This window comes from Rhea americana, unplaced genomic scaffold, assembly GCF_003343005.1.
Source record: "Rhea americana isolate MKP2758 unplaced genomic scaffold, rheAme1 scaffold_178, whole genome shotgun sequence".
NCBI classification, from domain to species: Eukaryota; Metazoa; Chordata; class Aves; order Rheiformes; family Rheidae; genus Rhea; species Rhea americana.
This window is the reverse complement of record NW_028185905.1, coordinates 295,710-321,821: the sequence shown is the minus strand read 5'-3', so window position 1 is coordinate 321,821 and position 26,112 is coordinate 295,710. Positions and strand designations below refer to the sequence as shown.

At 43.3% G+C, this 26,112-nt stretch overlaps 1 protein-coding gene across 5 annotated transcripts in view; it reads right to left on the bottom strand.

Annotated features, from left to right (window-relative positions):
- The window catches only part of GLCE (glucuronic acid epimerase), a 54,646-nt gene that overhangs the window by 15,647 nt on the left and 12,887 nt on the right, over nucleotides 1–26,112 (bottom strand). For 2 of the 5 annotated variants that reach the window (XR_014895409.1, XM_085301498.1), the window contains exon 1: nucleotides 14,980–15,508. The exons of the other annotated variants lie outside the window; for them this stretch is intronic. Coding sequence is in view for 1 of the 2 variants with exons in the window: in XM_085301498.1 (XP_085157624.1) it covers nucleotides 14,980–14,984 (5 nt within the window). In the remaining variant the exon portion in view is untranslated. Of the gene's footprint in view, nucleotides 1–14,979; nucleotides 15,509–26,112 lie in introns of those variants that run through there. 5 annotated transcript variants of the gene reach the window in all.

Below are 26,112 nucleotides of genomic sequence, written 5' to 3'. Positions count from 1 at the left end.
TCCTTTTCAGGACGTCTTGACAGGGTGTCCCACGCTGCCCAAGTAAAAGCTGAAAACCACACAAGCTGCAGACACCAGTCTCCAGGTAAAGAGATCACCTAGACCTAGAGCGTCTGCGAAGGACACTCACTGCACAGCTCACGCAGAGGGCCGCGCGTCCAGCCCGTTTGCAGAGGTGTGCCCATGGGGTCATCCATCAACCAGACTACAAGACTTCTCATAGAGCCAAGAGCAATAAACTCCAAACAGAGCTTGGAACCTGACGGGGCCAAGGCACAAGATACCCGCTTGCTTCATCCAGCAAAACCCAGGCACCTAAGAGGAAGTTTCTCGGCACACGGTACCGGCACACAAGACACCTAACAGGGAGTTCGGGTATGCAGCAGCCCCTTCCGCTCTGTCCTCAAACGAAGAAAAGTCTGTGCAGGTCTCTGAGTACGAGACCTGGTCAGCAGCATCTTCTCTGAAAGAAGAGAAAYTCAAGCCGTCTGTACCAAAACAGTTTCCCTATTAACCTCTCTAGTCTTSTGTAAGCTCCCCTCTGGCTCTCCARAAATAGAAAAGAAAAAATAAAGATAGATATATGTGCTTGACTTGTTTTTCTTTAAACCTTGCTGGCTAACAACACCTTTCAGTACTCGCTCTTCGCTGACGCTGTCAAGCATTTCCTTTTGACCAAACCCGTCCAGCTCTCCGGTTCGCTGCTTCAGCTCCTCCTCGGCACTGGAAGCAACTGGGCAATTGCCATTACAGCTAGCATTTCTCAGTTCTCCAATAGTTCTCCAAGAACTATTAAACTACAACTGTTTCAGTAAACTGAAATAGTTTAAGATCTCTCTCTCAGTGGGAGCCATATAGGCGTTCCGATCTGCAAATGTTAAATTACAGCAAATGCTKTATCACAGCCTCCTCTGTTCGAGAYAAATTTTCCATTTTAGCAAATTATAAGCTTGATGCCCTTCTCTACGTATGAAGTGTCCAGTGACTGACTAATAACATATATATATACACACCCACTCACACACGTCTATATATATACACACACACACGCGCGCACACTACCTATAGCTATCAAAAATCTTAAGCCAAACCTCTTTTTTCCCCTCAACTGACCATATAAGCCTCCTCTTGMAATCATTTGACCACTGACATTTCAGAGACTTATCCTTCCTTGAGAATTTTATTTYTTATAAACTCTAAATTAGCAACATTAAGTTATCCTTTATATAAAATGCAGTATTTTATAGTGCTGCTGTAACAGCTATTATATTTTACTGTCAAAAATAACAGGATTCTTTCCTTCTGCAAATTCTGAGACTATAGCACAAAATTTTAAACACAAGAATTAAAATGTCTTCTCAACCTTCATTATGCTATATATAAAACACCAAACATTCTGTAAATACGACAGATTACTCTTTTCATTCTAGTCTGAACAGCCCGGGGGGCGGGGGGTAGGGGGAGAAGTCAAACAGAARAATAAAAATCTAGAAATAGAGGAAGAAAATCTGACACACACTACAGTTTAATTCTTAGCAGAATCTACATTTTGTTGAAGGAACATTTTGTTTAATCCCTCTTAAGAAATTTCAGTATCCAGTAAATTCAGCGCACACAAATCCTGAAAAAYGCTGACCAAAATCCTTAGTCTGTATTTCTGGCATACCCTCAACACAGAACCTAGTTATTACCTCATAAATTCAATGTGCTTTGATATATGCTACCAAGGGCAATTTTGGAGTTTGGTTCCTCCCGCGAGCTACTGTATTCACTAGTTTGAAGCGTTAATATAATTCCGACAGCTTCCCCGTACAAGCTATTTCCAGTCATATTTGCCATTAAAGATGCAAGGTTACAAACCTATTTCTTTCTTTACTGAACTTGAAAAATTCATGACAAAGAGGCAGATGCAGAGGAGAGTAGAAAGGTTTCACTAATGGATACATAATAGYGTCAAACTCTCCTTCCAAGGTTGCAGCTATTGTAGAGTCTGATGGACGGTCTGATAAGAAATTCTCTATCAAACCCTACAGAAAGGTGAATCAAAGGAGGTTTTCTTTTTTTCCTTTTTTTTAAAAAAGGAGCATCCCTTCCATTTCTAGGTAAATYCTAAATTCTAGGTAGATTTTATTAGGGAAGTCTCTTCTGAAAGATGARCCGTTCCTAATTTCAGACCTGCTTTAACAGGTCTTTCCCCACCCGAAGCGCTGCTGCCGTCTGCCGCTCGTGCTCCACAGCGAGCAGGAACGCCTGTACTCCACCGYGCTCCTGCGCTGCACGCTCCTTGGCACGTCTGAGACGAAACCGCTCATTTCCGTAACTCCTTCCCAAAACGGACACCAAATAATAAATGCATAACTGTCCGTTAGGTAGCCTGCCTTTTCGCTGCTCTTATATATCAGCTAAACGCAGTTTATTTCCCTGTTGAAAGTTCATGAGGAACAGGAACACAAACACCGGGCACGCTCTGTCTTACCACCGAAGGAGAACAGCGCGAAAGGCGGACGGGGAGGAGGAAAGGCGCCCAGGCACAAGCGCTCGGCGCCGGAGCGAGACAGCCCGTTAACGCCCGAGCTCTCACCGGTAAGCTGCAGAAACTCCAGCACGAGCGTGCGACGTTGCCACCTTGGCTAGAACAGTTGATTTAGGCCATTTGTTAACTTCAGCAGGCAACACTGCAATCATTTCGCAGGCAGTTGCGTTTTTAACGGGTTTTCCTCGGAACAAGAAGCCCTAGATATTTTTTTAGGCACTGGAACAGGCAATTCCCCTGCCACAGAAGGCAAGACCGCACAACCCACCATCTGCAAAGCACTTGGAGAGGGATAAGAGGTAGGATGCGCTCCAAAAAGCACTTCTGCCTTCCCAGGCTTCATCTACAGGACTTGGCGAATTAACTTCAAATCAAGCAGCAAGGAAGCGGGTAACTCTCGGCAACGCTCCGACTACACCGCCCCAGAAACRTTTCAAGCGCCGCTTGTTTTTGGTGGAGAAACACGGCTAAGGTGGGACAGGGGCTGCTGGACGCYGGCGCAGAGCGCCTTGGCGGCCCCGCGCCAGCACCCGCGCGGCGCGGGAGACACGGGGCGGCCCGGGAGGACGCCGAAGCCGCCAGCTCCATCCTCCGGCTCCCCAGGGCTTCTCAAGGACCCTTCCAACAAAAACACCCCACGCTCACTGTTGGCGATTATATCACCCGAGTGACCAGCCCGAACGGTATTTTGTTATGCGTACTAAACMGTGAGGAAGTAGGAAAACATTTCCTGCTCGAGATTTGTGTGTAGCCTCGTGTAACTTCTTGGTAACAATAAATATTAAAGCCTCAATATAGCTCACCGGCACACAGAGGCAAAAATTGGAAGGCTGCATTAGACCARTGGCATATGCTGATCCGGACGCAGTATTTGGCAGAAGGCTGATGCATTTTATCCACCGTACAGGCAAAAAATGATTTGAACTTTCTCTCTAGCTCCCAAAGGTCGCCGGGGCCCGCCGCAGGAGCGACAGCAGGTCACCGCACGGGCGGCCACGGCGGCGAGCGCGAGCTCTCCCCGACGTGTAACCGGCACGGCCGCTCCGCCGGGGCCGCGCTGCCCACCGCCTTCGCTCGGGCTGCGCGGAGCGAGGCACCGCGGGCGCCGGCACCGCCGCTTCCGCGGGCACCACTTGCAGAAGTGATTAGCTCTGCGTGTCTTGAGCTGCTCAAAAATACCGGTTAYTACCCCAGAAAGACATCCAAGACAGACCAAAAAAAAATAAAATAAATAAACCCCAAGAAACCCCCCAAACCACGCACAAAGTACCTGTCCCACGAACAAGTCAGCTGGCAACACGTTCACGTATCCGTATTGAAATTCTGTGCATTTAAACAAGCAAAAATAAGCTGCCCACTGAGATTTTAGAGGTCTTGGAACAGTCTACCACACCAGCACCATGTTTGCTCTGTAGGAAGAGAGACAGTATTTTAAGTTAAGACCAGGGATTTCTGCCGAATAGTGATAAGCCACCTATTTGCTTTGAAGCCTCTAYGCCAAGCTAAGGTATTTAGTACAGAGGGAAAAACAGAATAGTGCCTGGCAATCTGAGATGCACTAAACTCAATACTTAAGGAAAGATGCACTGTATAATCTAACAACAAAATAAAGCAAGAAGACCAGAACTTCAAAATACACGCTGTTCAAAAAGCCGTACTGAGTTACACGCACATAAACCTCAGCAGAAAAGGTTTCCTATTTCCTATTCATTTCACATAACAAAATACTATTTAGCTTTGTTATTCATACTGCACAATAGGAAGAGCATTCGAAAGAACTCCAGAACTATTTTTAATAGCATGAAAAATTAAAATTCTTTTGATAATTGTACTAGAAATGCCATCAAAACTTCTGATGCTTTGCCAATGCTTACTTATGCTTTAAAATGAGATATTTATGAGTTATTAAAGCTTCCTGACAGTTCTGYATTTCCCAGACATGTTTCACCTGCATCCTAAATCTGCCCAGGTTGGCTCCTTGAACACATTTCCTATAATCTGCCTCATTATGCATTTGCTTCCCCCAAACGCATACCAACTACYACTGTTATTTTGCAAGACGCTAGACTTAGAGATGCTACATATTGAGGAAAATGCTAAAAATATTCTGGTAATAAATACAGTTTACTAGAAGATCAACCTGTGAAAACTGCCCCAACTAGACAATCCTAGTTTCTAATATTTTACTGATAATTAATTTGTATAGCGCCTGTGTTCAGTTAGTATTTTAATATAAAGTGATCTTGATAGTGCACTATAAAGTCACTAGTTTTCCTTTTGTGCTGGGAAATCATAATACTGCACCAGTRGAGACGAATATATCTGTGGTAATAGAATCTAGATTACCAGTCTTGACCATGGTTCTTTAAGACAGATTTACTATTTAGTTCTGGCCGCTTCCTGCGTTTCATCCATGCATTTTAGATAAGAAGGATCTAAAATATACAGTGGAGAAACAGGAAAATATTAAGTGAAGGAACAGGGTCCAGTAGTTTATCCTGCAGTTCTTCAGGGCAATTAAAGCCTAACACAGGTTTTGTGTGTATCAACACATCTATYGGTATCAAAAAAGTCTGTCATGACACAAGTTAATTCAAAAAAGTCAAAATACTTTTCTATGGAAACCTATATAACCATTTCTTATTAGAAACTAAAATTTGCATCTCGTTTCAGTGTCAGATATTCAGTATATCACCCATGCAACTATACAGCTTGCAAGATTTCCCAGGCAGGTTGAGCTGCTGCCCAGAGACAGCTGTGCCTGGACCGTATCCCCCCCGCTCCCCGCACTGCAGGGCCGCCTTGTGTTTCAGTCTGGGCAGAAAGCACGTTTCTCTGCATGCAGGACAGTTAATACAAGAGAGAGTGAACTATTTCCCCAGGTAAAAGCGGGATTTTATGACACACAGGCCTTTGACTCTCACACGATCAGGAATGTATCGTGAACTAAAATTACCAAGAAGTCAACATTGTCTCTAGGCAGTGCAATAAAGTCTTTTTCTTTTTTTCGGGTTTTGATTTCACATCAGTGCTGATTCTTCAAAGATAAGAGAAAAATTGTAATTTCAGGTTCACCCTGTGTGTTGTGTGTGAGCAAACAGTTAACCGGTCCAAGCACTAAACCCAAAGCATCACTTTTTTTGGATGTGAAGAAGCACACGTTGCTTCTGAGGAAGCAGCATTTGGTTGCAAGAAAGGAAGTTCATTACGAGAACCATTAAAGGTTGCCTTGGGTCGCTCACAGAAGGGGTAGAACCTTCTTCACCGGAAATAGTCAATACTTGGTCCCTTCCAACCTAGGCTTTTCTGTGAGACTATAGTAAGATGCACGACTTTAAGGCGGCAAACTGATGAAGTTAACAGAAAATGGAAGATCTTTTTACGCTGGTCTTCTGAAGCAAGCATTGGTCTTCTTTCTCAACTCCTGCACACACTGTGTATTTTAATAAGCTTTCATCAGGCTGTATTAATTTATGGGRAAAAAAAATCCAGTGTAGCTGAAAGCATTATTGTAAACTAAACAAGAGAGAAATTAATTTTTAAAGATGCGAGGCAGACATTCACTTGAATTGCACTGCAAGTGATGAGTTAGCGCTGTTTCCTTGCACAGTTACTCAGTTTTTTATGCGTTCACACTAACTGGACAGTCCCATCCRCTAAGAGGGCCTTCAGTCACCAAACACAGGGGTGGCTGTGCTCTTCTACTGAATGTAGCACAGCATTTTCTTATAAAACTTTGAAGAAGATTAAGTTACTTGTATATACTTGCCATATCAGGAAAAACAGTTAGTAGGAACTGCTGCTGTAATTATGAGTCCATTTATTGTACAGTCTAATAAATCTACTTGCTTTCCAGATGGATTAAGCTATTAAACCCCTCACTAAAGGCACAAACAATAACTCCAAAATGGAGCAGCTGCTTACGAATGCATTACAATGCCTCCTCCCAAGCTATCAAGTATTATATTGTTACTACACAGATTAACGAAGCAAAAGATGAAACAGTTTCATCAGTCTCCCTTATATTTAGGCTTTGCAACTAATGCTGTAAATACCCTAACAAGTCTCAAGACAGTGGCAATAACTGCTGTAACAAGACTCTCAGGAGAAGCCTTGCAAGTACTATTTCAGGAGTTGGGTTCTTTCCTTGGACAGGAAAATAAAGCACATGGATATTGCTAGTTTTAGAACATCTTCACAGCAGGTATGGTACGTTGTATTCTGGATGGTGCTGGCTTGACTGTCTTGGATGCCTCTGCTACCACACTGCAACTGCTTTTCAAGGAGTGTAAGCAGACACTTTTTCTTTCYTAGTTCTCCCTCTCCATCCTAGCTTGAGGAAATGCCATTACACAGTGAAAATTGGTGCACCGTACAGAGCCCTCACCTCAAAGCCCTGCCTTGGACCACGTAGGTATTTGCAAGAGCTGCTACAGAACTACCTCAGTGACCTAGGGAAGTTTAAGCAATTTTTGTTTGACAGTAACTAAAGCATCAATCTCTTTTACAGAAATCCTAGGTACCTGCAAGAAAAAATAACTGCAGCTGCTAACTGTGTTTGACTGACAAAAGCCAGCAGAGGTACGTGCTCAGATTGTACTGCAAGGCACGGGGGGTAATGCTGCACCTTCCCCCATCCCCACGCAGCAACACCTTATTGGCTTCTCAGGATTACTGAAAATGTGGCATTCCAACCATTTGTCTCCATAAGCTAGAAAAAAAAAACAAAAAAGAAAAAAAGTGAAGCTTCTTATTTATAMCTTTTTCCTTATAGTGCTGTTCTGAGGGGAACTTCAGGAAATTCCTTTGCGTGACAACGTTAATCATTCTGAGCAAGCAGAAAAACCACCTCAATAAAACCACTGAAGATGGAGGACAGAAGTAGCTGCTTTGTAGCCATTTGCACAGCATCCACTCCATCACGTAGCGCAGGCTGGCTGGGGAGAACAAACAACAGGACCATTTTGTTCCTATGAATCATTAGTAACTTGTCATAATGAGCCATCTGATTCACAGCCCTAAAAAGAGAGAGCCTTTACGTCAAGAAAACATCAAGCACCCTTTCTTCCTCACTCCTCATCGTGCCCTCACCAAAACTCGTATTTCTGCAGTGGTCCCATCAGCTCACCAGTCCCTGGCAGGGGTGTGCTGAGATGAGGAAGCACAGTGCAGCAGGCACCACCAAGGAGGATGGAGCCCACCAAGCAGKGATTTGGAAAGCACCACCAGCACCAGTGGCCTTATGAAAAAATAGTGACTCGTCTTGAATACACGAGCCTTGGCCACACACACACGTCTAAGGCAGTTAGGGGGCTGGAGGACAACACAGGGAGAGTCAGAACCAAGCTTTAGTCTGGAGAAGAGACGGCTGAAGGCAGAATCCAACTTAAGGCTTCGTGCTCCTAAAAGGAGATTACAGAGAAAACGGAGACTGATTCTCCTTGGAGCTGCACAGCAAAAGAACAAGTGTCAACAACCACAAGCTGCTGCAAAGCAAATCTCAGCTGGACATAAGGAGAGAAAAAGTGCCAGGATGAGAGCAGCTGAGCAGACAGGCTGCCCAGGGAGGCGACRCACTTTCCATCCTCGGAGGCTTTCTGAGCTCGGCTGGATGAGGCCCCGAGCAACCCCTTCGGACTTTGATGTTGGCTCTGCTCTGCGCTGGAGATAGCTGGGAGACCTCCTGAGGTCCCTTCCGACCTCTGCTGCTCCATCTCTGCGATATCTCCCTCCTGCCAAAGGCCTCCCAAACAACTTCAATTCTCAACCGCAATTAGCCCGAGTAATCTGAAAGGCTCATAAGAGTGTAATTTGACCGACTATTTACATTAATAAGCCACATGTTTTTGTGTGATTGCAAAGTCTGCAATGCTTGTTTGATTAATGCACTTAATTTTTGTCCTTAAAAACAACAGTCTCCTCAGTATCCACGTTACAGCTCCTCCAGCTCTGCCACCGTTCTGCTCCTGCAGTCTCGGAGCAGGTCACCTTTAATCATGTATGCTGGCAACCATTACATTATCCTGTCAGCTCCTATTTGTTACTGCCTTACTAAAAGGGAGAAGCATTTTATAGCGAAGACAGAGACCAGCGAAATTCGGAACGAGTACAAATCCCGATCTCCGCTCTGCTCTTGCAGCAGTTCCCCTCGGTATATACGTTATGGAAGTGCTGGTGACCGCTGTAACTGAACCACGGTAGCATTTCCACTGCAATTACTTGCCTTCTCCAAAAAAGCATTTTAGTTGAGTGATTTTTGTCAAAAATTGTTATTTTTTAAACAGCTTATTGGAATTAGTGTCACACAGAATGCTTAACAGCTACAAATACAGCTGCAACCCTCACAAGACAACACATCCCCAACCACCCACAAACAAGCTCTCTATTACACAGAGTAAGTGTTAAAGTGTGTTAACATATACAAAGTATATACGTTTTTGGTAACAATACCTCTAACCAGCTGATATGCTGGTTTACATCTATGCTGATGGAAAGCATGCAGTATTTGCTTGCCAATTAAATCCTTATATCCCTTATCTTAAAGGTGGGAAGGTATTTTACAATTAAGCCAAAGTCAAGAAGCACCCAAAGAAAAGGAAGGATAACACTTAAATTATAACAGTACAGCAACCACTTTCTAGATAACAGATGGGTAACGTCCAGCTGTGTGCTGCATTGAGTGCATGGACGTCGCAGTGCACGTGCAACGGGGCACAGGGCAGCTAGGAGCGTCCAGCCGAAGCCTCTGCCACTCGGCTGCACGGCGCTCTGATGAACGGAAAACTCATTACTTCGATCTGAACTTCCCGCTGAAGGCTAGAAATCCTGTAACCTCATTTCCCGACAGCAAGTATACAAGGCCAAATTCCTTTAGTACAAAGCTGATCCAGTACACCAGCAGCAATTTACATTTTGATCACCCCGTTGGAGAAAGGATGAACTACATAACTCACGGTCTACTTAGCCATAGGACGTCAGAACGTATCTATTTCTGAAATCTCTTTCTGAATAATCACTTCTGCAGCTCAACATTAGGCATGTACATCTTTATGTTAATAAGATAAAAAAAGAGCTTTCCCCTCCTGCTTCCCTTTCCATGGCATGACAAACTGCTGCCAAACCTATACACCTACAGAAAAGTTTGGGGAGAAGGGAAGAGGGTGGATACGCAATGCTTAGAAAATTAAGGATCAATCAACATCAGCAGAGTCAAGACTATTATTTTTACAGCCCCCTGTCTTGTGAACATCTGAAAATCATCAGCTCATCTGAAAAATGATCCATCTGAAGAACACCTGACATACAACCTTTTAAACCATCTGGAGCTAAGGTTAACCAGTGAAAAGGTACTTGAAAGTGCATTATGAAGAGGCAAACAAAAAGACTTACCACCACTAAATTTGGAATTAATGCTCTTTATGAGAGAAGAAATGAGAGAAGATGCTTTTCAAGCCACAAATACAGAACTTTCCAATATAATTCTAGACCAGATTCAGGAAGCATATTAAAAAATGGCATTTAAGGTGGGCAAACTACAACAGCACAAGCCAAACCTTCCAGTCATAGATGATGAGGTTGTGTTTCTCAGCATACCTATGGTTTATAGCAAGGCAACTTTAAAATCATAAAGCATAACCCCTTCGCTCAGCAAAGTAGCTTTAACAAAGCAAAAAGCCTCGTCTCCTCTTAGTCACATCTAATGCTATCATCTGTTTCAAGACAAGTTTTGCATTCGCACTTAGCTGCCCCAGATTTGGTTGCAGGACGTCATCTGGATCTCCTCTTTGCCCACCCTGACTCTATTGAAAACACACATTGCATGAACTAAAACACAAAGCTTGAAGCTTTGCTTTCCTCATTTTTGAAGAAAGAGGGCAACATCAGAATAAAAATCCTTACCGACAGTCCTATAAGCCGCTGGGGGAGAGGATCGTGTTTGCTGGTTTTGTAAGTGGATACACCTTCCCTGAAAATTAGTGTAAAGTGAGCAAGTGACAGGATCAAAATGGTATTTTTCACTATCACTTCCTATTTTACTGGCTTATCAGAGACATTTAAAAATTGTCTCATGACTTGTACATCAGCAAATACATTCTGTGACAAATAGAGTATTTTGTACCAAGTGACATGGTAAAGCCACCCGCGTATGATACTGCGCTAGCAGACAGTTAAGGTTGCTTTCTCCTCCTTTGCTTTCCTAATGAATTGAGAAAAGACAGCTTTACGTATCCAGCAGCCAAAGAAGCACAAGTTTCCTCCACTCTGAAAGAACATATTGATATGTTTTGCTCTAAGCATATGGTCCAACTTTTACTTGAACAGAAAATCTTTTACCTCTATGGCAATTTTCACTGAACTGCATTGTACCTTTTGGCTTTTTTACCACCAGAAAGCCTCAGGTTCGCTTTGTGCCTTCATTTGTTCCCTCTCAGGTTCCCTTTAAGAGCTTCCACCAAAAAATCCTGCCGATCTAGAACACGATAGTTTCCTTCCTGCCGTTAGGAAGCCCAATACGCAACGTGCRCTTCCGTGGGAAACAGAGACCTGTGCTGGCGCTGCCGACAAGGCTTCCCCGACAGCAGCAGAGCCGAAGCAGAGAGGGGCACGGGGCACTCGGCTGCCAGCGCGGCCCAGAGCCCAGGAGGCTTCAATACCAAGCGTGCTCCAGACTACAGCCTCGGGCATCTGGCCAGTACGGGGCATGCCTACCCGCGCAGCCTTCAAATAGAAACGGGAGAACTCTTTCAGTGTGAACACTGTCACCGTTTAAAAAGGAGTGCACACGAGAAGCTCGCCGCAAAAATCATACACAACTCACACGGAACAGATGAACTCTGAAAACTCACTCCAACACCTTAATGACAGCCTSTATGTTTTTGTGCTAATCTCTAGCAACCCTGATATGATTTCTTCAGTTAATCATGCTTATAGAAAATGAAGGATACACAAACGTTGTAAACTGTAAGAACCATTTCAGAGCAGTAAATGAACCTGCAGTTTCCTCTTTCGCTATCGTAATGCACTATGCTGAAAGCTCAGATACACGAAGTGCAAAATCCCAGAGCCTTGCTTTGCTGATTTCACAGTTTACCATTATCGGAATAAACTATTTACAATCATATTTTTACATATTTTCAAGTTATAGTTTCACTGGCATTTTCTTTCACAACGCAAAAAGCAGAAGTTAAGGCAGCAACACTGTTACTGGGGGGGGGATGTTGGGGGGAAACAGGGAGGAACCCACCACSCAAACCAGACTGTCATAAGCCAGAGTAACTGGCTGAATACGCCTCGTTTTTATTTCTTAGCCAACTCTGGCACTGCACACAGACAGCTCTGCATGATGGAGTTACTGACGGCAGCTACTCAACAGCAGAATTATGGGCTGCAGTGAAGTTTTGCTGCTGCTCCAACAAAACAATTCTAAAGAGAATGAATTGCACAACAATAAGAAAGGCCAATTAAAGTTTGCTAAAGTGACTTTTTTCAAGAAGTTTAAGCTTTAATTACTGTTATTTCCACTGGTATTTTCTCATAGTGCTCACTTAGAAAAAACAATTGAAAATGTTTTTCCTCAAAGTACATAATGTAAAATATGACCAATGGCTGAACCTCAATATTGATAAATACAAGCTAAGCACTAACAGCAAGTTTTCCATATGTGCTGTTTTGAACAACAAATATAAAGGGTAGAAAAATCCACGTGGTCAGCAAGAACCATCATCCCTCTCCTGACCAAAGGGTAAGTATTCCTTTTGATCAGTTGTAAAGCTTGGATTAGTTACAAACCAAATTGCATGCACCAACATGTACTGACACCAGAAGTATGGCAGTGAYGCTGCAATAAAGCGGCGCACGTGCCTGTGTCCCCATACAAAAAGGTATAAAAGGAAAAACAAAACAGAACAACCCCCCCAAACACGTACCTACCATTTAGCAATGCCCAAGCYGTGGATAACGGGGAACGGGACTGAGGCACAACAGCAAATGCTCCGTAACGGGGTCTGCCATCCAGGGGTTGTCTGCATCTGGGAGAGAGGCGTTTCTTCCCCTTAATCCTTCAAATCAAGCTGTCTGGCACTTCACTCTCCAAATAACAATCTGTCCCAGCAGAGTTTGTGTTTAGACTCTGGCATTAACCCTGGCAAATGTGTTTGGAAACCTTCTGTCTCTGTTTTTACATTCAGCAAGCCAGAGATTACTAGGAGGCAGCAGTGCTGGACAGGGAAGAGATGCAGATGATGTACAAAGCCTACCGCTATTGAAAATTCACCACAAATGCAGGTCTAAYTTTCATAAAATGCATGACAGCAACTAATTCTGAGGTTTTAGAATATAACCCATGAATGTACATATGCATGTAATAAGGTGTAAGATGCATCTTTGTAATCCTTTGTATTTCAACTCTTCAGAAGAGCTGATCAAAAAAAAAAAAAAAAAAAAAAAAAAAAAAAAAGGGGCCGCAATAAAAAAAAAAAAAAAAAAAAAAAAAACAGAATACAATTAGAGCCTACATAGAAGCATGCTGAAAGCTAGTTGATAGCAAACTGTTTTGAATAGGAATTATTTCGTACAGCTACGACAGTGAACATTATATTTTATATGGGAGGTGATTACTGTTAAACATCCAACAGACCAAAAAAAAATTAATAGTCAAAGGAAAGGTCAGTGTTTTCAGAGAAAGCATCTCTCTTCAGGAAGAGACATAGTCCAGCACAGAGAAGAGAACCGGTGCCTGGGGAGAGAGGCAATACTTGTGTCCATTGCTGCCAGCTCTTCTGCTTTGCAAGACTCCTTCCCACCCCTCACTTCCAGCAAAACAGGAACGTACACCTACTGCAATTTTAGGCTGGATACTTTGACTGTATTCACAGGGTTTCTAGCTTTCAGATTGTATTTTGTTTGCTATAATTTTTTAATTGGTTAGTCAAGATTAAAAAAAACCCAACCAAACAAAAAAATCCTCCCGGAATTCCAGACTTCAGGCTGCTTGTTCCAGGGACCAGGGCCGCACTGCAGGGTCACAGATCAAAAGCAGCAGCAGGATGTGGCTCACAAACCATGTGCCTACCTGTACTCCTCTAGCTCTGTCTGGAAGGAACATTTAAGTTTAAATAGTGTTGTTAATTACAGCAAACTATTATAGTCTTTATTCTTACAGGCAGCAGCAAACATCAGACAGTAACATTCTACTGCAGTTCCAAATTTCTCTTTTTTGTGATTTTTGCATATCTATCTCAGCTAGAAAAATAAATATTGCACTTTATAAGCATTAATCCTGACACTAAACGAATCAGGTTACCTCAGCTATTCTAACGTTTACAGGCAGCAGTATTTTATCCATGATTCAACATATCCTTTTCACCACGCACTAACAACCTGAATAAGTCACTTCATCCCACCACACATGGATTTAGATTCTACACGTTATTTAACCAAGAGCAGCAACACTGCGTTGCACCAACGCAGACTAACACGCAGCAAATCTGCAGGCAGGGGAGCGCTGAGCCGCCCGGTGCTCGCTTGCTCCTGCCCCGGGAGACGGGTCCCGCGGGAACGCGCCGCCAGCGCGCTTGCACCCCGCGAGCCACGGCCGGGTCCTCAGGTGCCAGTGGGCGACCGCCTACCGCAGCGCAGCGCAGCGACGCGCAATAGCAGATGCTACTGCCTGTTTTCCACTAACAACGATCGTCCTCGCCACCGTCCAGTAAACCTGCCAAGCTAAGCATTACAAGAACAGTGCAAAACAGAATGGCCAATCAACAACAACAATCTGTTTTCTGAAAAAAAGAAAAAAAAAATCATTAAACACCAGTTACTCTATTTAGACAGGTCTAACCAACCATGGAGCTGCAAAATGGCAATGGTCCTATTAAACAGGAGGGTGTTTAGAAGCAGCTAGAGGTTATACTGCATTGCAAATTAAACTTCACCAGGCTACTGCGACCAAAAAAATCATACTGGGGAGGGCATCCGCATGAAAACGGCTTACAAACCACGCGACGCAATCGCGCTGCTCTGCGCGGCACTACCGAAGGCGCAGGCAGGGCCCTGGCCAGCCTGGGGTATCGCTTCGAGAGACGCGGCTGCGTGCAGCCGCTCAGGAGCRGGGCGGCAGGGAAGCGCAGGACCAAGAGTCACAGAGCCAGAGGCACTGCYGGGACCGAGGAGGAGAACTGCAAATACCCCAGCGCGTACAAACCCGCTGCAAGCGGAAAGCAACGGCTAGGGCAAGCGATAAAAATCTCGCTGCAAAGCGGATTTAAACCAAGTGCTAGGGAACAGCTTGGGAACGCGCTGTGCAGATCGCTGGAGCCTCGGTGCCGGAGGGCCCCGGGGCGGTTCGGCGCCGGCGCTCCCTGCCCGTCCTCGGTCGCTGCTTCCAGGCCTTGATGTCGTACACCAGTTGTTACGGCTAGGCAAACTTTTTTAAATAGAATATTTACCGCATTTCCTGGGCAGTCGATTTAATTTCATCCCAGCCTGACGGGACGTCAGCAAGCGGAAGCGGCTTGTCCCCGGGCGAGGCAGCGTTACAAAGCGCGTCCACGCCTCCCCTACTGAAATGCCCCTTTTCATGGCTTTCACTAGTAGGAAAGAGGTAATAATTGTGCTGAAATAAGAACAAACGTTATTTCTCTGTGCTTTTATAACTTTCAGCAACAGTTACYGGAGCCTAGATCGAGACGCGCTGCATAGAGCCACCGGTGCAGCGGCTTGAAGCGGAAGCTGGGAAAGCTGCGTTCTGCGCGCGCAGGCTGTGCTTGGCCCGAGTGCTTGTGATTACATCTTTCCCACTCGTATTTTAGAACTGCGTTTAACTCATACCTTATACTACCCCCCCAAAAAAAGCCCTAAATAATTTATTTGAATTCTCAGACTAGTGGAAAAGCCGGCGGGAAGAGGGCAGCCTCTGCAGAGGGTAAGCGCACGCGGGGCACCGGCACAGCCGCGCTGCCGGACGAGAAAGCCTAGCTGCAGCCTCCGGTTGCAGCGCAGGGAGAAGCCGTCCCGTAGCCCACGCCACCCTCCATCGAATTACACCCGGCCTCTCCGCCCTCGCTCCCCCCTGCTGCCTGCTCCCCGGCGGGAAGCGGGCAGGTCCCGCTGCTGCCCGTCCCGGCCGCGCCGTGCCGTGCTGTGCCGTGCCGTGCCGGCGTGGGGCCGGCGCTCCGCAGGGAATTCCCAGGCGCTCGGGCAGGAAGCCACGTGCCCTCCCACGCACTGGATTTCGATCCCGCTGCGGGCGCCGGGCACGCAGCTGCACGATTACGTCTCAGAGGCTAGGAAAGAAAAAAAGATGAAATCATTCCAAACTTCTCAGCTGCACAACAGATTCATTGYGTGATTTCCATCCAGACAGAAAAAGCGTTTGATAAAATTACTGTATTTATAACGAATATCCCTTCCACCTCCGTAATTAGGGACCAAAGACAATTGCAATCTCCTATACTTAGGAGAGGAGAGAATTTACAAAGAGGCAATATTCTGCTCCAAATGGGGATCTGCAGTCCACCTTAATCTACAGGGAATTGCTGAACATCTCTGGCACCAAAACAGATTTTAGCTGTTTTTTCCTGTTGTAATACAGCCAATTTTAATCTTACAACCAGATACTGAATATTTCTCTAATAGCAACGACACTCTCCTTTCTTCAACATCTAAACACCAAACAACCCACAGAACAGAAAGCTGCAACCCCAGCTTATTGCCCTTGGTGAAATTATCTTTCTGCTTTTCTGCCTGGCATCAATCTCATGCAAAACAGCTACGGTAACCATGCCTGGCAATACCATTAAACAAAAGACAGGAACAACAGATACTCCACGCATTTCAAGGGAAATAACTGGCAGCAGAATAACCTCTGCCCTAGCACGCGAAGAAAGATTTTAGTCTGTGGCTGCACGATGGTTTCCACTTCCTCCACGGGCTCTGAGTTGGAGCGGATTAACTTCAGCCCCGGCGCCGCAGCCCCTCTAGCAATGCTCCCAGCTGGATTTTTTGCAGGAGCGCTGGATCCAGCTGTCTGAGCTGCAGCTCGGCTGCAATCGTGCGGTTTAACAACAACTTCGGTGCAACTGGAACAGACTAAGTGTTCTGCACCAGGGAGGGCTGGCGCGCTCCAGGATGCTGTGGCAGGGCTGCAGCGGCGACAGCAGCTTTAAACTATTTTGGCATACAAGCAGCTGCTGCCAATAAATTCTCTTAACTCACTCTCTTCCCTAAATGCTTCTGAATAGCCCAGATTAACTGAACTCGGGAACAAGCTGTCAGGCATACTAGCACGTAATGCCTGTGGATCATGCTTGGGCTCATCCAGACCTATCAGATGAATACCATCTGGCACGCATATCACCGCAGAGCTGCTTACCTGGTCTTGAAACTCCTCTGCTTTTTAAAATACCACCGGTTTTAAGAGGAGGAGTAGCAGGGAAGAGAACGATCTGCTCCTTCAGCTAAGGAARCGATTTTCCCTGGAGCACGATCCCTGAGCGGTGCTCTGCCCTCTCCCTGGACAAGCGGGTAGCTTGTGCGAGGAACGGCTACATTAGAGAACAAACCCTCCAGAAAAACCAGCACTCGCTTTTAAATCTAACTCTTTACCCCCATTTATTGTAGACTTGTTATTGACTTGCAACTCGCCATGCAAGTTAATCAAAACATGGTGGGGTTTTGGTGGAGACAAGGCTGATGGAACAGACCAATTCCACCAGTGCAGACTGCAAACRTGCAGAACTTCAGCTCGGCGTTTTTGCTTCCTGACTCTTCCTTCCACCAGTTCCTTGCCCCCAATATTTTTCTTTTACTCTCTTCTTGCATTCTCTTCTACATGAAGAAACCAGTGGGAGTTGTGCTACTGAGCCAAGAACACCGCGATTTCATTTCTGGAGTGCAGATTTTTACCACGGGTCTGTGCAACGCTCACTGACAGAAGCATGTGAGCAATTCCCTTTCCCCGCAAACCTTACAGCAACCGCCACAGCCGCTGGCCCAGAGATGTTGCCACCGGGACCCTCCCGGTCCCCTGCCATTAGGGCACAAGAGGTAAATCCGATTTGGAGATTCACACTTCAGCAGGAGCTATCAAATCAACAGAGATGCACGCAATAGCCTCAGGAGACAGGACATGTTCACATAAGATCCTCAAAGATTTACCTGCTACTTTTATATAAAATTCCACTTACCAAAAAAAAAAACCTATTAACAGGAAACAAGCAGAATAAAGACATTTTGCATATTCAGTTGTTTTTCTGCAAAAAGAGGCCACACAATTCCATCTGTCTTCCCCATCACTTAAGGTAAAAAGGAAAAAAAGATTTGCAATAGGTGCATGTTCTTTGATCACTGCACAGAGATTGAATCTAATGGACTATAAACTAGCAACCTTTCCTGTGTCAATAAATTATGTATGAATACGTATTCATACAACAAACACAGAAAGCATTGGGATAGTGAGTCAGAACTGCTAGAAAAATCTCCCTTCTTTTCCAAAATCATTACCATTTCATGCATTCATTTCTGTTGCTAAAGAAATGAGGTTCTGTGGTTTACCTGTTTTTCTAATGCAAATTCTACTTTGTAGAAGTTGATGTTTCTATTTTAAATAAACTGCTGTGAAAAATCAATGAGCCCAATTCTTCTTCTCCCCCGCAAAGGTAGGTATTATCTCTACCACGTGCTTAATAGCAAAGACGACTTCTTTTCAAACTAAAAAGTATGAACAGGAAGGATGCAATCAAGTTAACTATTTTGAGGAGAAGCAAAGCCAAATTAAAAAAGCTTTAATGAAAAAGCTTTATAAAGCTCATATTAAGCAGTTTAACTCAGAAATCTTTCATTATAAAATAAAAAGCATCTCTCCCAAATTATCATCATATGCAAAATTTCCACTTGCAGGGAACAGTTTTCATAACCATTTTGAATACCAACCTAATTCCACAGACAGGCRTATGCTGAACTCCAGAGCAGCATGCTCCTCCTTCCAGGCATGACCAACAGCAGCCTCCATGGTCATGACTAAATGGATACTTCCTTTTTCCAAAAACACAAGTTTTCCAATGGCAAAACACGATGTTCTAGGCACTGCAGAAGAAACTAAAAGCCACTCTGAGAATATTCTTCGTATTCTCTCAGCAGCTCTTACCCATTTGCTTCTGTAGTGAAAACACATAAATTCTTTCTTCACTATTTTCTGTTCAGTTCAAGTAGGTTACTCAACAAATTGGTTACACAACAAACAGTTGCCCTCCCTTTTTTCTTTTTTTTCCTTTTTCTTTTTTCTTCTTTTCTTTTTCTAAATCATGAAACATGCAAGTCCTTGAGGGAGGAAATAGGAGAGAAGCAACTCATTAAATATTACTTTTTGATCTGAAATACTTTGATTTAGGTTTCTTAGAAGACCTTTCATTGTTATAGCAAGAATGAGCATATTTTGCAGCAGTAACTCTTAAAGAGCTCTTCTAAATACAAACTACATTATTTTTACCAATTTCTACATTAGCATAAATATCTGCTTTTGCTGTGCAGATTTCAGACAAAAATTACAGTGCTCCCAGTTTTAAACTAGCAGTAGGAAAYGTGCATGCCTTAAATCCACTCTTTGCTTATCTAGCATGTCATGTCAACTCATGCGGATTCACAGTGAATAACCAGCACTGCTTGTTATATCCTAGAAAACACACACACACAAAACAAACAAACAAACAAAAAAAACTCACGGGATTTCAAGATATTCTGGAGACCAGAAGCATCTCTCTAACTGTTCCACAAATCGTTAGGCTGAACTAAGTGTTTTAAGATTCAAACTGCTTTGTCTCATTGGAGGAAGAACCTCTATCACAAGGAAAATATCTTTACCAAAAATCAACAAAATAAAATTGTTTAGTTCCACTAAGTATATTCAGAATGAAGCTTTCTACATTAAACAAGCTTAAAGAAATTTTCACTTGATGAAGATTTAACAGGTTCACTTTTGAAAACAGGAATATACAGTGAACCCCTGCTATGTGAACCCCCAGTAAGAGTTGCAGCATTTGTGTAGCTTGAGCACTTTCATTGGGCTATCATCAAATCTAAACAGTTAAAATGTATTTTTAAACATATATATTTAGCCTTGGGCTTTTTTTTAAAAGTGGGATGTTAATAGAGAATAGTGGAAAACTATTCATCTATCTACACACAAACACACAACACTTGCTTTATAGACAAGCTATGTTTATCCTACAATAAGATCATTAATCTATTGAAAATATATTAAAAAGAAGTGTTGAGACTGACAATGATACTACACTTAATCATTAATCTTGACCATATAACTTCGCCATGGGCAAAAGAGCTATTAACATAAGTCAGTTAAATCACTCTGCAGATGGAACCCATCAAGCCACCCTAAGATGGTTTATTAACAAAATACTTTAAAGCATTTCTGAAATATTACAAGTTTAAAGTATGTATTTAACATTTGCTGTGATTTTAGTGCCAAATTAAATATATATAAAAATAAAGGAGTTTGTGCTATTCATGATAGGTCTACCACTGACAAAAGTAGCACTTCAAGCATAACTGTATTAGAAGCAGAGTTTTGGTTTTGTTGCTCATTTTTAAGTGAGCAATTGGCAGTGGAATTGCCAAAAACAATCTGCAAACATGCAAAGATTCAGTTATSCAATTGAACACTAACAATAGTTTGGCTGATTATACTCTTTGTGCTGACCACATTCAGCAACAGGCATTGCAGTGAAAGACTGCTCATACAGACAAGATAAAAGGATTCATCCCATCTCTGTGCTAGCATCTTTACTACAAATTTAAATAAAAATAAGAATTTTTAAAAGCAAACATTTWAAGTTAACACACAAGCATTTACTATTCTTCCAGATGTTTAACRAGCAAATGCAAATAGAGTGTTTTTGGCTCCTTTCCTAGCATCACTGATAACATTCAGAAAAGATGGTGCACRGAAGGTACCAAGCAAGGGCGCTAAAGACCAAAATTACCGGCTGCTTCTCTCTTTTGCATTACTGGCTCCACTGGCTGCTGGGCATGAAGCAAAGCAAGGGGTTCCTGGCATTTCAGCAGAGAAGACAGCACAGGTGCCTTTTCCCCACCGGGTCGTACAGCTCGAGGCAGACAGGACTGAGCGGGCTGCTGGGCCACCAGCATGCCATTTAAAAACACATCTGTGCAGGACGCACTGCAGCGTCCACCCCGCGCCAGGCTCCCAGAGGCGTCTGGTCTGCCTGCAAGTGGTCAAGTTTTGTGACGGTCCTTTCTGAGCATCCTGAGTCCATTTTGTGGCAGCTTGCAAAAGCCATACTTCTATTAAATACRCTTTTACTGTCAAAAATATTTTTTATTGAATATGCCACTTTTGTGAGCTAGCTTGTTGTAAACTTACCACTTGCAAAACTCAAAGCCAGGTAAACACGTGGATTGATACAAGATTCATTAACTACAACCATCAAGATGTGCAAGCAGACTACCCATGTTAACATAAGCTTCCACATAAAACCCGAATAACAGAACTGCAGACCAATGAGTCTGATCTGAAAGCATTTTTGTTTTAGCTGAAGTTAGCACTGTGTTACAGGAAATGTGCTTATAGGGCTTAACACTGTTAGATGGATGCAGAGACAAGTATTCGCCTGTGAGCGAAATACACAAAATGCAATTAGCCAAGCTGCCAAAGAGAATGCTAATACCATATTCATTTTACAAAGAAATTGTTAGCGGTGCATCTTCATATTTCACTTGTTTCTAGTTCTAGTTACCTGCAGAAAAAAGGAGAAGCAATTGCAGAAGAATAGTGACATCTTTGTCAAAAAACAGCAAGCAATTAAATCTCCTCTACACATGGAAACATGCATTAAAGCTAATCATTGCATATCAGTCAATGTAATTACAACTCAAACCCAACACAGTCCATGTAATTAATTAGAACCAGCAGAAACCTTATAATGCAACTTAAACACTGTATCAAGAATATTTCCTTGCAGTACCAGGAAGTCATAGCACTTCCCTTGTCTGATTTAAGGAGCACTTGGCCAAAGAGAAGACAGACGGATTTTTTTTCCCCTCGACATCAACATTTGGAGTGATATTAAGCTCCTCATTCAGACACCGTCTGTAGTCCGATTATAATCTAGGTAAGCCCAGTCAGGACAAAGCAATTCAGCTCACTCCAGAATTCCCCATAATCAGCTGCTAATGGCTGCAGTAAAAAACATCTGATCTGGGTTACMGATTCTCAGCTTTGATAGGCTTGTTAATGCACAGAGCTGGGGGGGGAGTATCTTTCCCTTTTGCAATTCTTATTAGCTTAGCTTTCTTTTGTTCCCCTAGACATTGCCCTTGCCAGAGAAAAACTGTTTACAGAACTCCAACTGAAAGATAATCCCAGAGAGGGCATGGCAATATTTTCCAGCCTTCACTCGACCATTATGCTAGTTCCACTCGGATTTGAACGGCTTGGCGTTTTTCAGAGACTTTCTGCCAGAGCAGGAACAATAGAAAGACAATTTGTAGCTGCAGCAAGTGCAGTTGCTCCACCCTTCACCATACAAAGAGCATTAGCGCTTACCCTAAATRAGTAAATAGTGACAGAGCTTAAACCTACCTCCTGCAACTGACAAAATACATGCACACGTACATATATATATACACACACACGTATATAGAGATATACACAGAAAACAAAAGAGAGCGCACAAGAGCATGTGAGCGACAGAAAAATACCATTCTGTTGCAAATTTTGCAAGAACTAGTGGTATTTAAATATCAAGTACTTTCATCCTTCTTCCACGCGCTGAAAGAAGTTTCATCTTCGGCAAAGACCACAGCCAACAGACCGGGTCTGACCGCTCTGCAGGCATTTTCCCCACGCAAGCAGAACAGGGCCAGGCTGGCTACAGCATGTGCTCATGCCCAAGCGGGCAAACAGAGACCAGCATGCATCTTGCAGCACTTCTGTGACTGTTAGATGTACATTACTCCACAAGCCAAGTGTGCAAGAGATTTTGCCCAACAGAGATTTTGCAGGAGAAATGCTGAATTTACTAGCTAATAATTTTTTATGRGGCAAATTATCCAGGGAGCAAATGGCCATCACTTTCCTTTTGGTGCTTTCCAATTTCACACAATCTGTAAACATTGATTGCTTCAGGCTCTAACAGCTATAGAGCATTTCAGCTTCTAGTCCATTTTTGTTTCAGTTTTAGATACCTGTTTGGGTCCTCAGTGTTTCTAGGTTTGCAATCTAACATCACCACTTATATACCACTAATATGCTCTGGCCTCACAAATCAGTGGCTTAACACATATTTAGTTACTTATTTCAAGTAGGCACAAATTAACCAAACCACCTTTTTGCCATCTGCTTAGAGAAACTAATTCCCACTTAGGGTAATAATGTGATGTGACATTTCCACACTAGCTACAGAAATGCATGCTTGGACACAGCTCCGGAAACACCGCCAGGCTCAGCTCCACAGGGAGACAGTTGAACACAGGACACAAAAATGCAGTGAACTTGTGGAAATTTCCAAAAACAAGCTGGTCCTTCAGAAAAACAGCCTGCTGGAATGTCAGTTCAGGACATGCCAATCCCGACTCCGCCATGACCATAAAACAAGCGGGGGAAGGGAAGGCTTAGCCATATATTTCCAGCACGGGAAGTAGGTCACTCAAGAAACTCTTAATGGACTTACTGTCACGATCTCCTCCCACTCAGCCAAGACACAGCAAATTCCACGAGCGAATTCGGAGCTGCACGGTGGCTGCGCAGAAGAGTCCGCATCACAGCRGTCACAGAAGTGATACTCTTCCTTGATTCAAATCTTCTTAAGGATCTTCCAGACTGACCTTTTTTCAAATKTTGCTAGTTAAAAATTAGCTGAAGTCCTAATTAACCCAAAGCAGAAATACAAACGAAAGCCTCCTCCGTGCTCTAGAGGCCMTCCAGCTGCATCTTACTGAGGCACCGACGGAGCTGAGTTCAAACGACGTCAGTAGGTGTGTTACAGATGCACAGACTCAGATATTTAAAATATATGATGAATCAAACAACTTGCAAAGACTTCAACCTAATTATCACAGCTGAACTGTTACCACTAAAGCATAAGCAGAATAAGAGATCATCAAAGAAYTATTACAGAAAAAGCTTACTAAATAAAGTAGCTCGGGAAACATTAATTGAGGCCATCCAAAAAGGATAAAAAGACTTCACTGAAAGGCATCGGCCTGAAAAAGTCATCTAGAACCTCTCTGCTGCTTTGAATGGACCATAATTACCTGGAGATGTTTCAGGAAGGAAAGACAAACACAGAAAAGCAGAGACATGACCTGGTATCCACAGGTACATTCAATGTGAAGGTGTAAACAGCATGTTTCTCYCTGTAGTCTTGTTTATTGCCAAAGGTCTAGCAAGGTTACTAGCAAGCACTCAGGCAAAACATCCCATTCTTTCACAAATATTTTAAAAGTTTCTTTAAAGAAAGTTGCACCCTCACACACACACACACACACACCTTATCATCAAGAACAGAACTTTCTCCCAAAATTTCAGTCCACCAACTGTTCAATATTCAAGCCTAAAAGAGTTAATAGACCTATAACACTAATCTACTTTCTTCTAGATGCTATAGGGCTCTTTTTCATTTAGAAATTCGATGCAATCACTCTTAATTCACTCTCACCCCCCCCTGAGAGCCCATAAATTAGTATTTTATGTAGCAGTGCATCTGAAGGCTCCAGCCAGGGTCAAGGCACTGCACTAGAACAGAGGCACTGGCTCCAGAAAGCTTCTCCGTCCTGGTCTATCAAAACCCCCTTTTAGCAGATGCCAAAATGCTCCATGTGTGTTCACAACAAACAAGTAAAAACATCATACAACCGCTCAGTCTGTGCCAACAGATTATTTTCTGCTCTTTCCTGGTAGACAATTTAGCAGTCCACCCAGGTCTTTTCCTTTACCATATTAACAGTCAGTATCGTCTAAAACATATTAAATGCAACAATATAGCAGACTTGAAAAACTGAATAATTCACAAAGGTGAAAAGGGTCTGCACAAAGCTAAGACATTTTGCAAACATCATTCTTTCATCTATCACCCTCCCCAGTATTTTTCTTAAACCAGTACTGAACTCRGGGACAATCAATACCTGATGCAATTCTAGCAAAAGCAAAGCAATTTTTAATGTCTCCCTCGTACCCCTGTTCCATACCATCCATCACTCTGAGAAACACGATCAAGACACAAGCCTATGAATAACTGCTTTTTCTCCAGGATTAAATCTAGACTGCTTCTAAATACACAGAGTCTCTAGACTACACGGACGCATTAAAGCTTTGGGGATTGTCAGTGCTTCTGCTGCTTCATTTCGCCTATTCCTCACAGCTCAGATCTTGAACTGCTTTCATCAAAACAAGACAAAAAAAACCCACTTTTTTACACAAAACCTCACGATGCTCACACAAGCAGATTGCTAGGCTTGTTCAAGAAGAAGATACATACGTAAAAACCTGGCAGCAAAACTTGATTCCCCTACTAAATAGGATATTCTCTCAAATTTTACTGCCTAGGTGTTAATAAAAAGCATACTTTATGATCGGTTAAGCTGGAAAAGGTCTGGGAAGTACGATGAGTTTGACAAGTCAAACAATTCAGGAGCAGGCTTTGAGACCACGCTGCGTGCCGGAAGCCCGAGCACTTTCAGCAGCTGATAAAAACACCCCACCAGGGACTCGGTGCCTTTGGTCTCTACTTCAGCTGCCCAGAGGGTAAAAAGGCCCAGTGCGGTAACACAAAATGGATGCTTTYGCAAACAAGTTTCGCTCTCCAGTTAAAATCTTCAGTCAAAAGTAGCAAATGAATGTTTAACTGCTAAAATGGATGCTGTTTTCTGCTTATGTAAAAGTAACGAGAGAATTTAAACCTTTCTGTGCCTTGGACAATCCTGCAGCATGAAGTAATGCGAAATGACAGCTCACGTAGACCAGAGCAGGCTATAAAAATGAACTTCGGAGATTAACCTGGACAGGTCCAGGGGGAGCACTTACCTAAACCGAATGAATTCGGTAGTAACACGCTGAAAAATAAAACTTACCAAGTTTACATTACGCACAGCAGAACAGCATGTGTTTAATTATTGGACAGAAGTTTAAAGTTCCCTTTACTCATTTTGAAATGCTTTGAAATCACTTTTCTGGTGCAGCACCCCCAAAACAGCTTTTATCTTTCTACTGTCACGCAAGAGGCATGCTGGAAATCCTAGGCAAAATTTGCTAGTGTCCAATTTTGGCTTCTCTCCCTTTGAATTAGGTTTCCTGAAGTTTTGTGCAGGATATGCCACACTAGAAAAGAAACTCTTTTAAGTACAAAAATCACTAAATTACTTAGTTAAGACAAACTTATGTCTTGAAAATTAGCAAGTCACRGAGAGCCAAGCTGTAGTTTGTTAACATATGTATTTTTTACAGCCTCCCCAAACCTCGGCATAGTTACAACAGGTTAAAAATCCTGCCTCTTCCTGCTGCAGAAATCACGCTTACAGCACGGGTAATTACCCTCAATGTGCAAGAG